The following is a 17,012-nucleotide window of genomic DNA, read 5'->3' on the forward strand; positions in this document are numbered from 1 at the left end:
CAATTAAGAGGTATTGGACAAGAAACATGAATGCAAGAAAGGGGGAAAGGAAAAAAAGAGAAAGAAAGAAAGAAAGAAAGAAAGAAAGAAAGAAAGCTTGCTTCAAGCTTTCTTTATGGAGCACATTAAAATTCTACGCAAGGGCATGTGATTTTATTGAGCTTGCTATTAAAGCAATCTTCTTATTTATTGTTAAATAAGAAAATGTACCATTTTTTGTAGACAGAGTTTTTGCTAACTGGTAATAAACAAAACACCTCTCTTTCTCTTCCCCCGCATAGTTCCCATCTTCCTATAAGCACACAAAGAAATATTCTCGTGTGTGTGTGTGTGTGTGTGTGTGTGTTTTGGGGGGGGGTCACAGACTTCCATTCTTTATTTTGAGACAAAATGAAAAATGGTGTTTACTGTCTTCTTGATACATACAGAAATTTTAACAAGATATACATGGGAAAGTAATAGGGGTAAGGCATGCAGGCCTATATTGAAAGGGTTTTTTAACTTGTCTGAAATCTTGGTTAAAACAAATACACACAAACAAACACACACACACTTTGGTTTAGGGCTTGAATGACAACATTTTGGAGGTCCCAGGTCGCAAGGTGGTTAGATTGTTCTCAACTAGGGCCAGGGCCTTTTCAGTACTGGCCCCGATCTGGTGGAACGCTCTGTCACAAGAGACTAGGGCCCTGTGGGACTTGACATATTTCCGCAGGGCCTGCAAGACAGGGCTGTTCTGCCTGGCCTTTGGTTTGGACTCAGTCTGACCCTTATGTTTCCCTCCCCTTATGGTTTTGATCTATCAGCTACTTTTAAAATGAGGCTGCATTTTAAATTGCATTTTAACCTGTATTTTAAATTGGTTCCTCCCCCATTATGTTTTTATTGTAATTTTACTGGTGTTAGCTGCCCTGAGCCCGCCAGGGAGGGTGGGGTATAAATAAAATTTATTATTATTATTAGTGCTAAATCTAGCTCCATTCAGTTACCAGGCACCTGCAGTTTTCAACACTGCCACTGAGACTTCCTTAAAAACCACCTAGAATGCAAAAATCGCAAGCAGTTCTGAATTTGAGAGCTGTTTTTAGCCAGGTGCTCTTAACCACCTCGCCACTGTCACCGCAAGCAGGTTTAAATATCAGATAGGAGAACAAGGCACCTTCTTACCGGAATATTTATATTTGGCAAATCTTTATCTGATTAGGAAAACTCATTGCTTCCTGCTCGTTAACGATCTGACCACAGAGATCCTTGAATTCAAAAAACGCCAAAGCGAGTAACGCAAATGTAACATAATTGAAGGTGGCAGCCATGCAGGAAAGTTACCGCTAACATAATACGCCTGCTTTCCCACCGCCCAAATCTTACTATCACTTCCCCTGCGGTTCGAAGCCATCAGCGGGTCAGAGATCGGCTGCTCCATCTCCTCCATCTTTTTATCCACCACCCACCAAAACTAGCGTTCTCATTTGGACCATGCTGTTCTTAATTTGGTTTAGCTGAAGCAGAATGATATGATGATATATAGAAAGAGCAGAAGAAAGCATGGCGAAGAATGAGAATGGCAAATTAGGAAGCAGGGAGAGAGACTTGCAATTACATACATGCTGGTGAAACGTTATTTCATTACAATCAGGGTCGGCAGGAGAGGACATAGACATGGCCCACCCCACCCCACCCAAATACACACACCATAGCAGAATGCCACTGTATTTCTGCAGGGCGAAGCTTATCTGCCTTCCCCCCCCCCCCGAAAAAAATATTTTACAGTGGTAAGGTAAAGGTAAAGGGACCCCTGACTGCTAAGTCAAGTCGCGGACGATTCTGGGGTTGTGGCGCTCATCTCGCATTATTGGCTGAGGGAGCCGGCGTACAGCTTCCGGGTCATGTGGCCAGCATGACTAAGCCGCTTCTGGCGAACCAGAGCAGCGCACGGAAACACCATTTACCTTCCCGCCACAGTGGTACCTATTTATCTACTTGCACTGGTGTGCTTTCGAACTGCTAGATTGGCAGGAGAAGGGATCGAACAACAGGAGCTCACCCCGTTGCAGGGATTTGAACCGCCGACCTTTTGATCGGCAAGTTCTAGGCTCTGTGGTTTAACCCACAGCGCCACCTGCGTCCCATATTTTACAGTGATACCTCGGGTTAAATACTTAATTCGTTCCGAATTAAATGAGTGGTGGCAGCGGGAGGCCCCATTAGCTAAAGTGGTGCTTCAGGTTAAGAACAGTTTCAGGTTAAGAACGGACCTCCAGAACGAATTAAGTGCATAACCAGAGGTACCACTGTATATCAGCTGCCATTTGAATTTTGCATTATAAGAACTCATGTCGCTTTTTCCGTTCTGGATTTCTAGCATGACCCAACGGTATGGGAGTTTCATGAGTATATCTCACAATGCCTTCTTCCATGTTTGAAATCAGTCACAGGGGGAGGTTTGTGAGTTACACAGGGGGTTACATGGCAATGAGGGAGTTAACCTTTTCTCCCCATCCCACAATGCAGTGTGTTCCAATTAAAAATGTCACCATGATTACTATTAGCCTGGGGTTGGGGGCAGACATCTAACTTTTTTCTCCCTCCAGAGCTAACAGAAGCTTGGAGAGAGGGATTGGGGAAATCACATGCTGGAGAAAGTTAAAATCCTCTCTGCCCGCTATGCAAACCCTATTTTTCCCATCCTTGCCCCACAGCTACTTTAAGCAAATTGGAAGGCCTAGACATATATCTCCCATGTCACATCTAGTTTGGTCCCAGGTAATGTGACAACAGAGGGACACAGGTGGCGCTGTGGGTTAAACCACAGAGCCCAGGACTTGCCGATCGGAAGGTCAGCAGTTCGAATCCCCGCGATGGGGTGAGCTCCCATTGCTCGGTCCCTGCTCCTGCCCACCTAGCAGTTCGAAAGCACGTTAAAGTGCAAGTAGATAAATAGGTACCGCTCTGGCGGGAAGGTAAACGATGTTTCCGTGCGCTGCTCTGGTTTGCCAGAAGCGGCTTAGTCATGCTGGCCACATGACCCGGAAGCTGTACGCCGGCTCCCTCAGCCAATAAAGCGAGATGAGTGCCACAACCCCAGAGTCGGCCATGACTGGACCTAATGGTCAGGGGTCCCTTTACCTTAATGTGACAATAAAGAGGCTTTCAAGCATCCTGAAATCTACCTGGTGTAAATATCTGCCATTTCTCTTCAACAAATTGATTTAAGGAACTATATTATTTGATCTATGATAGGCAGAAGGTCACGAGCCATACATAAACACACACATGCATACATCCAAAAGATGTATGAGGTTTTTCTTTTAAAAAAGTAAAAAAAAGATAAGGTAAAGTAGAAATGAAATATAAATGTATTCATACATACTTGAAAATAAATTTTGTTTTCTGAGACGCCAGCGCTTCGCTGTGTGCAGCAAGATCCCAATCTTCTGAAGACGAGTGGGTCAAACCCTAAAGAGATTTTGAAAATGTGCATTTTAATGTTAAATAATATGATTTGGATTTAGAGCAGTTGTTAATACTTATGAATTAGACTCCAAACCAAAAAGCAAACGTCTAGGAATTCCAGCCTTACTGATGCCAACAACTGCTCCATACCTCTGCTGCAACAAGGCTTGAAAAAGACATGATCTGATATTACTTTATTTCCACCGTTTCACGAAGCAGTTGGAATGGTAAGTGTTAAGTTGTGGGCGAACATATCAGATGACACAGCGATTCTTCCAAAGCAGCTCTTTATTTGTAAACTGGAACAGAACTCAACTGAGGAGCTCAGTCAGCCTGCTTATATAGAGCCCCACTAGAACGCAACAGTAACCATGTTCTGTAACTAGCCAATCACTGAACGTCACTTTCGATCCTTCATTTGCATAACTATCTACAGTATCTCCCTGCTGGCCCAGGGTGAGAACTTCAGTACATAACAGTAAGGTTGGATAGAAAGGGGGGAAGCAACTGAGACATATACACACAAACCCCACATATGAGCAGAAAGTGGAAAGAGAATTTCCTTACAGCAAACCCATTAAAAACGTTCTTGATAAATGTAGATGAACATAGTGAGTCCAATGTAGACATGCCTTTCTGCAAGGGCCTTCAACCTAGCGGTGGAGAATCCTCTGTAAAAACAATCTCTCAAAGGACCTGTTGATGGCATTTTACCATTGTACTGTGGAGAGTGTATTAACTTATGGTCTGTGTGTGTGGTTTGGGAGCTGCACGGCCAGGGAAAAAACAGTGCTGTCCAGGGTTGTAAAGACTGCAGAGAGAATAATTGGGTGCACTCTTCCCACCTTAGATCAAATCTATGTTGCCAGGTGCCATAAGAAAGCTGCAGAGATAGCGCAGGATAGTGCGCACCCCGGAAATGATCTCTTTCAGCTTCTGCCTTCTGGAAGAAGGTACAGGGTTATAAAGACTAGGACTAGCCGCCTCAGAAACAGTTTCTACCCAAATGCGATTCTGGTTTTAAACACAGTATAAGGAATCTCTATAGGAGTATATTGTATTTTAAAATGGGGTTTCAGAGTTTTTAGGGGGTTTTGAATGTCTTATGTAGATTTTTCAATTTCGTTGTTCTGTGTGGGACAATGACAATAAAGGTATCGTATCGTATAGTATTGAGGAGAAAGGAGGGCGGGGAGATTATTGGCTATTTCCTTTCCTCCCTGAAACCTCTCAGTTGTTCCGGAGGGTACCCCAATCCTCAGAGGGTCCCCAAGAGCAGATTTTCAGAGAGTTGCAGGATGAGCATGAATCTAGACCAGGCATAGGCAAAATCCGGTCCTCCAGATGTTTGGGACCACAATTCCCATCATCCCTGACCACTGGTTCTGTTAGCTAGGGATGATGGGAATTGTAGTCCCAAACATCTGGAGGACCGGAGTTTGCCTATGCCTGATTTAAACATATTTTGACATGGCATTACTTTCATAAATGATATTCTAAAACGGACAACACTAACTTATTGGGATAGAATTAGAAATATATTGACGCTTTGTCGCTTTTTTAAAATATTTGGGTGGAACAGACCCTCCCCCCTCTCTGTATCAGGAACTGAAACTGAATCTGAATGTCACTATCTAGTTAAAGCCACTTTATATAAGAAAATAATTGTGGCTGAAAATGTCAAGATTAATTAGTGAAGTCCTGTTTCATCCAGAGTATCAACACTGATACCGAGTGATCTAATTTCAGCTATAAATGATGTAATGTGAACTAATAACACAGAAAAACAACAGTTGAACAAATGACTTTTTTTTCTCACAAGGGATTTCAGGATAGTAGAATACCTTGAGATGAGACAATTCACCTTATCTATATTCTAATACCAAGTCAAGTCCTACACTGTGCTTGCCCTTATCCACCTAAAACACTATATAGCGTGTTCTCCTTAATGGAGAGCACGTGTTGCGGTGGGGGCCACCAGGACACTCCAAAGTTGGGGGTGGGCTAATTGATCGTTGGCCACTGATGCGATTGGGGCTTCCCTTGTTGTTGGGAAGAAGTTAATGTTGCCATTTGTTGATTGACAGCCAGAAATAGTAAAACTCCTTGCACGAGGCTAGGGCTTCCACTTTTTGCCCGTGCATCGGATTGCCCGTCCCGCCCCCCCTAGAATTAGGGTTGTTCGCTTGACCTTGCTATGCCTGTCATGGGGTCGTCTGCTTTGGAGCAGGGGCCCGGTAGGAATTTTGTCCATCTGGCTGATTGGCTGGGGCCATTTGGTTTTTGCCTACTGCGTAGCAAATTGTCACAACTTGTAAGGTTCGCGGTTAGGCATTGGTTTATGGTTTGGTTGGTTGAGGGGCATGGATTGGCTGTGCCTGCCCCTCTAATGCTGCTGCTGCAAGGGATTCCGTTAAAGGAATCGGGGGCTAACTATTGCTTGTCCACTCTGCCAAGGGGGCTCGGGCCATAGCAATGAGCTCCTGGTTGCATTTGGGGAGGGCTGAGGGCAGGTTCCCTGCTCCGTCGCTACCCCCAAGTGTATTCCCATTTTCTGACTTTCGCATCATGCGGAATGTCAGTCTGTCCCCCATGGTGGGGGCAGATAGTCGCAACCAATGCCTAAGCAACCACTCACATTTTTGTATTTTAATAAAGTTGTGGCCAAAATTACGCCAAAAACCTTAAACAAAAAATTCTGTGTGATGTGTGAGTTATTGGGGTGGCCCTGGGGACCTCGACACGCAAATGCATCCTCTGGAACGAGGTTTCAAAATTCTTTGAAATTTTGCAAACATTTGATACGGAAAAAGCCCTGGAATTCTAAAGCTAGTTCAAAGCACAGCTGAAAGTCTTTTGACCGGGACCAATCAGCAGAATCAAATATCTTCACTGAGTCCTGGCCTGTTTCAAAGGACAGTCTGAAGACCTTTCTTCCGGAGCGCCCATCTTTAGAAATTACTGTATTGGCCCAAATATACGCCACACTCCCCCCCCAAAAAAAATTCCGAACATGAAAAGTTAAAGTGTGGCTTATATTCAGGGCGGGATTTAGGTTTGATGAGAACCTAAGCTACTGAAGGTAATGGGGCCCTTTATATGTCCAGCTGTCCTTTGTCAACAAGAAATTGTCACTTTTTGTGTGTGTTAAATATACTCTATATGGTAATTTATGGACCTAATAGGTATCTAAAGCCATTTGCACATGTTCCCATACAACCAGTCCATACAGAATGTAAAGGTAAAGGGACCCCTGACCATTAGGTCCAGTCGTGGCCGACTCTGGGGTTGCGGCACTCATCTCGCTTTATTGGCCAAGGGAGCCGGCGTACAGCTTCCGGGTCATGTGGCCAGCATGACTAAGCCACTTCTGGCGAAACAGAGCAGCGCATGGAAACACCATTTACCTTCCCGCCGGAGCGGTACCTATTTATCTACTTGTACTTTGATGTGTTTTCGAACTGCTAGGTTGGCAGGAGCAGGGACCGAGCAACGGGAGCTCACCCCGTCGTGGGGATTCGAACCGCCGACCTTCTGATCGGCAAGTCCTAGGCTCTGTGGCTTAACCCACAGCGCTGTAGGCACCCTATATATAGAAATGAGCAAACGAGTGATATTTTAGGGAGCAGGCTAGCAGGCAGGGCCCATTACTTACATCACAGGAGCCTACACAACACAAAACACTGTTGTTGTGCGTAGGTTTTATTTTATTTATTTTTTTATCTTATATTTTGGAAATGTACATCCAGGTTGTTTTCCTTTAATTTTTTTGGGGGGGGCCCAAGAGAGTGGGGCCTTAGGCTATAGCTTGTTTAGTTTATATGTAAATCCAGCACTGCTTATATTCACGACCTTACGCCACCAGCAAATGGGCGTGGCTCCCCCCCGGGACGCTCAACCCACTCGCAGCTCCCACGCCTCCCCCAAGCCGCCAAATTTTAAAGGTGCGGCTTATTTGTGGGTGCGGCTTATATTTGGGCCAATATGGTATGCGGCTTATTTGTGGGTGCGGCTTATATTTGGGCCAATACGGTATGCAGCTTATTTGTGGGTGCGGCTTATAAATGGGCCAATACGGTATGCGGCTTATTTGTGGGTGCGGCTTATATTTGGGCCAATACAGTAAGTGGGTGGTGACTGGGAAGAGGGTCTTCTCAATGGTGCTATTCTGCTTATTGAGTTCTCTCCCAAGGAAGGCTTGCCAGGCATAGAGTTTCTCTTTGGGGGTCACCAAGTAAGCTTAAAAAAATAATAATCCCTAGACTATTTTTATCCATCAGATACAGATACAATCTATAAAATTAATAATAATAATAATAATAATAATAATAATAATAATAATAGCAATATATGAATATGTAGATTTATACGGATCTGTTGTTGTTGTTGTTTAGTCGTTTAGTCGTGTCCGACTCTTCGTGACCCCATGGACCAGAGCACGCCAGGCACCTCTGTCTTTCACTGCCTCCCGCAGTTTGGACAGACTCATGTTTGTAGCTTCGAGATATACGGATCTACCAGGCTCTTAATCAGCAATTAATTTTTGCTGGTAGTTTTATTTGCTATCTTAATTTTCTTGCATCTTTTATTCCTCCCCCCCCCCCCGTTTTCGTGGTGAAAGCTGCCCTGAGAGATGAAGGTCATCATAGAAATGTTGTAATAGGTTTTAAAATGGCATTGATTTCAATGGCAGAGATGAACGCCTGCATAAATTTCCCCCAGTGACCTCAATGGGACTTCTGAGGAACTCTGGTTACATCGTGCTCCACATTTTAAATGCATTACAGATACATGCAATTGCAAGCCCAGTCCAACTTAGCTTTGTTAATAAATCTAGTGTTTTTGCCATCTTCAGACTTAAAAAAATATATATATTGATAGTTTATCTTAAAATCCATAAGTTAATTTGGAAGCAAAATGTCCTACTACTGGAGAAAACATTGTTATTAAAAGAAATCCTGAAGGATCTATAAATATATTTTAAATCCGTGTGTGTGTGTGTGTGTGTGTAAAGAGACAGCAGAAAATAACCTTTAGCTAAGTGTGATTTGTTCTAATAATTCAGTATAGAATTCAGTGAAATAAGAACTGAAGTAGTGTATTATGCCCTGAATACCTAAGTGACTGGATGGTTTGATAAAACGGTGGCATAACCTGCACTGAAACAAAGCAAAATAATTATTAAAGATTTAAAAAAATAATGAGAAAAAGCAGGATATATTAACATTTGTAAGTAATGAGATCATGATGCAGAAATTCACGGGACACACAAAAAAAAACCAGCACAGCTACAAGGACCCAATAAAAGGTTAATTAAAGAACATTATATAATACATCCTCAGAATCATAAAATTATTAAGACAACAACCATCAACAGAAAAGCTGCCGCTAATATGCCTCATTTGTAATTTTATTTATTTATTTATTGAAAAGCATGAACTCGCACAGCAGACTTCATTTCATATTAGGAGATAGGATTACTGACAACAACAATGTCTTCGGGGGTTCAGAGGGTTTAATTGAAGCATTGCTGTAAAGTAATGGCTGCATACTTAATTAGAAGAATAAAAGTAAGGAAACAAATTGTTGTTGCTTAGGTGAGCACGACATGGACACACAAAAATGGAACGGGCGAAAGACTATATATTATATCAGGGGTAGGCAAACTAAGGCCCAGGGGGCCCGATGCGGCCCGCCAAGCTCGTAAATCTGGCCCGCGGACCCTGCCACCCGCTCGGTCAGTCCCTGCATGCTGTGGACGCCTTGCCGTGCAGGGACTGACTTTGGCGACACTGGCACAGCTTCTGGGCGGGCAGCGATGCTGGCACGGCTTCAGATTGGCTGCAGGAAGTTCCTGCAGCCAATACGATGCCTCGCCACCAGCACACTGAGGTAAACGCAGCGCGGCCATGGACAGAGAGGCCAGTGGTCGGGCAGCAGGTCTCGGCTACGCCATGGGCATCGTGACGGGCGTGTCGCAGGTCTTCAGCCAGAGCTTGGCGCGCTTGCTGGCCCCGCGCCTGGCACCCGGCTTGGCGGTAGAGGGCGAGCTGCGCGCCACCTGCCCGGCGCTCTGCGTGCGCGGCCTGCCCACCAACGTGGCCTCGGACGAAAACTATGGTTTGTTGCTCCTGTTGGCTAGAAGGAAGCAGCAAAGCAGCAGTCATTTGTGTGTTTTCGGTAAACTGTCAGCTATGATTAACCGTGGCACATGAATCCACAATAAGCATGACCACGAATCATTGTAGCTTCCGACGTGACATAATTCAAAAAAAGTCACTCTGAACTAAAGAATGAACCAATTGTACTGCTTCAACATAAAGCACAAAAAATGTGAGCACCTTATGTAAGTTTCTACTATCAAATTGGTGTCAAAAGAGGGCACTGATCTTGTGTGGGTTGGAGAGTCACAACTAGGCCAGATACCACTTACGCCTTTTTTCTGGATGGCCACACATAGCAAAATGAGGAAATGGAAACCCAAGAGGATAGTTCCTAACATTTCCAAGAAATGTCATTTATGAATTTTATGGTTGGGATAGAGAGAGCTACTCCAGACACGCCAAAAGACTTAGTGGGATATTTGGCTTTTTGCATTTTCCTTTTAACGGCAGACACATGCCCCAGATGACAACTGTTTATGAAATGAGAAAAGAGTATTGCTAGCCCAGAAATGGAAGCAAGAAGAAATTCCGACGAAAGAAGAATGGCAGATGAAAATAATGGACTATGCAGAATTGAACAAAATGACAGGAAGGATTCGAAACCTGCGGGACCAGAGATTTACAGAAGATTGGAAGAAGTATATGAATTATTTGAAAAGCAACTGTAATCAACAAATTACGCTAGTAGGACTACAAGAAGTTTTGTAAGGAGAAATATACGAAGTGTTACAAAGTGGGAAAAGATAGAGATATTGGTTATGAGTTTGAAATGTAATAGGGAAAATAAGAAATGCATACTAAGAGATTAGATTGGAAAATTTTCAGGCAGGACTGATGGAAGTCAAACAAATTGAATAAAATGTAAAAGTATGTTTAATTACTGTTGAAAATGATATGTCAAAAAACCAATAAAAATTTATATATTTTTTAAAAAGACGATTGTTTATGAAATGACTAAGCCTTGAATTTGGCTAGGAAGGCTCCCACTTCATCTATGTTCATGTTCCTTCACTGAGCACTAAGTTAACACCACAGCTAATGGAGAAGCAGCTATTTTTTGTAAACTTGATTGAGTAATGTGAACTACATAGGCGTTATGCAGGCATTATAAAAGCAGCTAGCTTATATTCACCACTAACAGAAGGTCAGACGTTGTTGCTTTAATATAAAAATAAAAAAGGTTTTTCCAAGAGAGAAGTTCCTAGTTCAGTTCCCTCTGAAGGAATATGGAGCTGACTGACAGACGAATTAGGCACACAAGCAATGACAGGTATATAATGAAATCTTTTACGCAAAACTGGAACTTAAATCTCGCAGGAACTGTTCCATTCTTCAACATTTTTTTTTACCAAGTAAGACTTTTTCTTCCTTCAAAGTCTGTTATCTTTTATTACCACCTTACAAGGCTGCACAGCAGGAGTTAAGGTTGCATGTGTGACTAATTTTAGGAAATTGGACACATGCAGAATTTAAGTGACAAGCGATTTAAGTGTTTTTGAGTATTTAGGAGTGTTCTATATTTAAGAGCATTTCAACTTAATTTCTCCAAATATTATTGCTGCTTTGACATACAATTTCCTCTAATTATTGCAGCTATTAGAAAATCAGGTGAACAACATGGATATGTGTGAATTATTTAGTTGTTAGAACCTCTGATTTATATGTCTGCAGGTGGCAGTTTCATTTGTCCCTTAGACCTTTCAAATCATCATCTATGGAAAGGCCAAATATTAATTTTCCAGATCCAGTTAAAATCCAGTAATATATGCTTAGCAATAGCTAAACACACAGTTAAGACCAAGTGTGAGACTTCCTCCAACTTGTCGCTTATTCTAAACACACGGCCTAATTGTTTTGATTTGGAAACACTCAGATAAAGTTAAATAAACTGAGATAAGTGCAAGCTGCTAAACATCATTTGTGCCATTTATGATGACAGATAACATGATAAATCTTGAACTTGGGTTTTGCTAAAAACCATTTTCTGAAGCAAGAATGAGAGCAACTGTGCGAAAAATTTTGCTGGGCAAATCTCAGCTCACTGTCTCTGGGCTGTTTCCCAAGATACAATTCCCAATTCAGCCACTGAAGTCAATCAACCAGGGCTCCCTGTAAAATTTGAATGTACATCACTGTTTACATTTTAAGGTACCGTATTTTTCGCCCTACAGGACGCACTTTTCCCCCTCCAAAAATGAAGGGGAAATGTGTGTGCGTCCTATGGGGCGAATGCAAGCTTTCACTGAAGCCTGGAGAGCGAGAGGGGTCAGTGCGCACCGACCCCTCTCGCTCTCCAGGCTTCAGGAAGCTATCCGCAAGCCTTGGGAGCCCGCGGGAGTTCCTGCCGGGCTCCCTAGGCTTGCAGATAGCAGCTTGCATCCTGAAGCCTGGGGCGCGCTGAGCAGCGCACCCCGGGCTTCGGGCAGATATCCGCAAACCTGGAGAGCCCAGCGGGAACTCCCAAGGCTTGCGGATAGCAGCCTGTTCTGGGGGCTGGGGTCAGGGGAAGCTCGGGCTTCCCCCGCCCCAGCCCCGCACCTGGGGGGGGGGAATAATTTTTTTTCCTTTATTTCCCCCTCCCACAAAACTAGGTGCGCCCTATGGGCCGATGCGCCCTATAGGGCGAAAAATATGGTATGAACCTAAAACATAATGAGTCAGGGGGTGTTCTGCTGGAATGTGTAAAAAAAGTAGGGTTGCTTCTTCAGCAGTTCCAGCAAACAGGGTAAAAATAGATGGAAAGCTGAGAATATCAACCTGAGTTGAGATACTTGAAGCAGGTCATGAGGAAAAAAACATGCACACTCTTCCTTTCCAGTCTTCTCCAAAGTGAATCCCTTTAACTGCAGTTAAGAGCTACGTCAACTTAGGTTTTAATTGCAGTTTGTACTAAATCGGCTCCATCCTAATGAGGGATTATTAACCAGCTCATTTCAAATTCCATTTCATCCTACCTAGTATTAACTGTGGTCAATAACTTCAATAATAACACCTCTTAAGTGTGATTCTGTTTGAAGGGAGTCCCTTTTTTTGGTGAAGGGTAGCGACTGGAGGAAAACTATGTTTCAGTGCCCTGTTCCCCATCAGAACAAGATTTATAGTGCACTAATGTATAGCTCTCAAAACAAAACTTATTTTGTATGATGATAATTTGTTTACAATTTTAAGGGGGTGGGTTAATAACGTCTCCCCGTTACATTTTAGGGTGGAGCATTGCTGCCAATACTCCACCCTAAAATGGACGCGGGTGGCGCTGTGGTCTAAACCACTGAGCCTAGGACTTGCCGATCAGAAGCTCGGCGGTTCGAATCCCCGTGATGGGGTGAGCTCCTGCCAACTTAGCAGTTCGAAAGCAAGTCAAAGTGCAAGTAGATAAATAGGTACCGCTCCGGCGGGAAGGTAAACGGCGTTTCCGTGAGCTCTGGCTTCCCTCACGGTGTCCCGTTATGCCAGAAGCGGTTTAGTCATGATGGCCACATGACCCAGAAAGGTGTCTGCGGACAAACGCCGGCTCCCTCGGCCTGAAAGCGAGATGAGCGCCACAACCCCATAGTCACCTTTGACTGGACTTAACCATCCAGGGGTCCTTTACCTTACCTGTGAAAATGATGTTCATGCAGGGACCCACATGACTTCTTATGTGCATTGTCCTACAAGGTCTGTCCCCAAACCTCCCACCAGTCTATTAATGAACCTGTGCAAGCCTTAAGACACACACACACACACACACACACACACACACACATATATATATATATATATATATATATATATATATATATATATTACAGAAGGCGAGAGCTTACAAATTTCCTAACAGATAAGAATCTGCCCGTGAAGACCTCTGAATGTTTAGAACATGAGCATTCCTGTACACATCATGAACAGATGATGCAGTCTCTGGAGACAAGTTCTCCAAAACATCATTACCCCCTCAGACAGCATTTCTGTAAGACTTTATAATCCAATGGCTGCAGAACTGACAAGGAATATTCTAAGCCAATGTTGGGCTGTAGTTACAAATATGAAAATAGTGGAGATATCAGGTTGCTTACTATAAGCAGAATTAAGATAACTGTTCTTATATCCTATTTGTAACAGAAACCCTCCATATATATTTTTTACTTATTAGGTCTCCATTCTCCTGTGATATCTGGAGCAGACTGTATATTTGCATTGCACCTTTGCAACATTTTCTTGTTTAGAGCTAGGACAGCTCTGTAACACATTCTGTCACCTCCCATCTGAAGGCTGGTGGGAAGGAGAGAATTGAAAAAAACCTAATAAAGTTAAAAAAAATATCTAGTTTATGTTGCAATGTTCAAAGCAAACAGAAAGAGTCTGGTATAGATAAACTAATTTCCACCTGTTTCTGCTTACTGCATATACAGTAACTCAATTTAGATTGATCGGATAATGTTTGCAGACTTACTACACTGGCACGAGACGACTATAGCCATTCAGATTATTATTTCAAAAGCACGAAGATGAAATGCTGTTTGTGTTCCTTTTAATTTCGTTTTAGCTCTTTGTTTATCTCTCTACTTCAAAGCACTTTCAGCATCTGACAACTATGTAAAATTGAAGCAGGAAAAGGTGCCACGCTCAATCTGCCTTACTTTGCAAGGCATTAGAGAGGCATGATTCGGATATGATGCCATGCGAAGAAGCACCCCCGAAAAATAAATAAATAAATAAATAAATAAATGCTCAACGTTTCTGGCAGCGCTAGTTTTATTAAGGAGGGATTGTCTCTTTTCCCTTTTTTAGAATATTTTTATTAACGTATTTTTCGCTCCATAAGATGCACCTGACAATAAGACGCACTTAGTTTTTAGAGGGGGGATGCAAGAAAAAAATATTCTTTAAAGGGAGTGCTGAGCAGAGCCTGTATGCATCCCAGGCTCTGCTCAGCGCTGCCTTTCACGAGCCGCGTGGAGCGTATGTGCGGCGCTTGCAGTCTTTTCCCAGATGTGCAGGCTACATGTAATTCCTAGCATTGAAAACGTGGTGACTCACATCTTCCTGTGGTTACATCGCCCCAACCTTCCTCAGGAGGACCAGATCTCTGCTACCAAGCTCCCATGTCCGATGAAAGTCACATGATGGTGATGGCAATGTTTTTCTTCCTAGTGTCCTGATTTTGGGGGGTTTGGGAGGGTTTAAGGTCGAATGCTCACCCTCCACCAGTAGTCACTCTTACCCTGTGCAACCAACCAGCTTGTCAACTTCCACATCTGCATGCGATGTCAACGACAGACACATGGATTACTGGCAAATGCTGAAATGCGAACATTTACCACAACTTCGTGAATAGTCTCTAACATATACCTAGATTACCCTACATGTGCCCCTTTCAAGCACTTTGGCACTACAGCAGGTAGTGCCACATAAAGGTAAAGGGACCCCTGACCATTAGGTCCAGTCATGGCTGACTCTGGGGTTGCGGCGTTCATCTCACTTTATTGGCCGAGGGAGCCGGCGTTTGTCCGCAGACAGCTTCCGGGTCATGTGGCCAGCATGACTAAGCCGCTTCTAGCGAACCAGAGCAGCGCACAGAAACGCCGTTTACCTTCCCGCCAGAGCGGCACCTATTTATCTACTTGCACTTTGACGTGCTTTTGAACTGCTAGGTTGGCAGGAGCTGGGACAGAGTAACGGGAGCTCACCCCATTGCGGGGATTCGAACCGCCAACCTTCTGATCGGCAAGTCCTATCCTCAGTGGTTTAACCGACAGCGCCACCCGCAATTGTAAGAACTTGCTTGTTTAGTGTGGCAGTGGAACATTGGAACTCCCTGCCTATTGAGAGAAAGCAGGCCCCTTCACTGAATTCTTTCAGGCACCTGCTTAAAACGTTCCTGTTTAGACAAGCCTACCCAGATGCTTAGAAAGTTTTAGTATTTTAACTTATTTATGTTTTCAAGTAGGGTTGCAAATTTTCATTGATTTTACTGTTTTATCTTTTGCAAACCACTTTGAGGGCTTTTGTGTGTTTTTTTGCAATCAAGTTGTACACAAATTTTACAAAATAAATGAAAATAGATAACATCTTTGATATAAGTTACAAATGCAGCATTTGTTGTTGAAGCACAAATATACCATAACAGTTGTTTTTTATGTCAAGCAAGATACCTGAGGAATTATGACCTCACTGAGTTAACTAAGCCAGCGACTTTCATTCGCTTGAAACTGTAAAGGGCTGAACTATGGAACTGTAATATTATGAATTCTGAAAATGCAGCATTGATTACAAAGCAAGCAGTCTTCACAAACTACAAGTTACAGAGCTTTCCCCCAGCAGAGATCAATCTCCAGTACAGTGGTACCTCAGGTTACATACACTTCAGGTTACATATGCTTCAGGTTAAAGACTCCGCTAACCCAGAAATAGTGCTTCAGGTTAAGAACTTTGCTTCAGGATGAGAACAGAAATTGAGCTCTGGCGGCGCAGCAGCAGCAGCAGGCCCCATTAGCTAAGGTGGTGCTTCAGGTTAAGAACAGTTTCAGGTTAAGTACGGACCTCCGGAACGAATTAAGTACTTCACCTGAGGTACCACTGTACAAGAGATGTTATAATGCACAGCAGCCAAAAGAAGATCCAAAAAAATTTACCTATTCAGTATGTGCTTCCCTGAAGCAAGTGCCCCTGCTTTTATTACTTATTTTTTCTACTAAGCCAACAGCCAAAAGAACAAATAAAACAGGAAAAACGGAATCAAACAAGTGCTGCACAGATTACTGAACTGAAAGCAGGTCATGGAAAGGACGTCAACTATTGCAGTACGCTTTGATCTCTCCCTGATTTGACTTTACCCCACGTCCCCAAACCAATGAGGTCAACATGTTGAAGTCATAACAGATCCTCCTTTTTGAATACTGCCTTTTCAGGAATGCCGGCAATTTCATATCCGCCGCATCTTTGCCATCTAAAACAGCAGAAGACACACACCCATAGCTGGTCACGTAAGAACAAGAAACACAGTAGTATGTTAACTTGGCAGCCTTTTATTTATTTATGCATCATAAATAAGTCTAAAAACTTTTTTAGAAAGCACATTCTCCCCCCATCCCTGTCCCGCCCTGTGGATTAAGACAGCTAGATAACTTTGGCTTCTGCAATGCATCATAGCAACAGCTCCAAAACTAACTCGCTCCAGATGTCCCTGTGATCATCTAATCAGACATCAAACGCAGCACTCTGACAAGCCCTCACACTGATTATAAGTATTCTATATATATGTTCCCACAGCATAAATACATACAGTAGCTACTTGGGAGCTTGGGTTTGTTGTGGTTTTTTAATCTCTCTCTCTCTTTAAATTGACTCATCTAATTCAGAATTCTATTTAAACATACATGAGCAGCTATGGAAAGAAACGCCAGGCCTTCTAAA

General features: G+C 43.1%; 1 protein-coding gene across 3 annotated transcripts in view; it reads right to left on the minus strand.

Moving 5' to 3' along the window:
• PARD3B (par-3 family cell polarity regulator beta) overlaps positions 1–17,012 on the minus strand; it is a 617,714-nt gene that overhangs the window by 446,615 nt on the left and 154,087 nt on the right. For all 3 annotated transcript variants that reach the window (XM_053366051.1, XM_053366062.1, XM_053366043.1), the window contains exon 5: positions 3,371–3,456. In XM_053366051.1, the coding sequence (XP_053222026.1) occupies positions 3,371–3,456 (86 nt within the window). The remainder of the gene's footprint in view (positions 1–3,370; positions 3,457–17,012) is intronic.

This window comes from Podarcis raffonei, chromosome 1 (assembly GCF_027172205.1).
Source record: "Podarcis raffonei isolate rPodRaf1 chromosome 1, rPodRaf1.pri, whole genome shotgun sequence".
In the NCBI taxonomy this organism is placed as follows: Eukaryota; Metazoa; Chordata; class Lepidosauria; order Squamata; family Lacertidae; genus Podarcis; species Podarcis raffonei.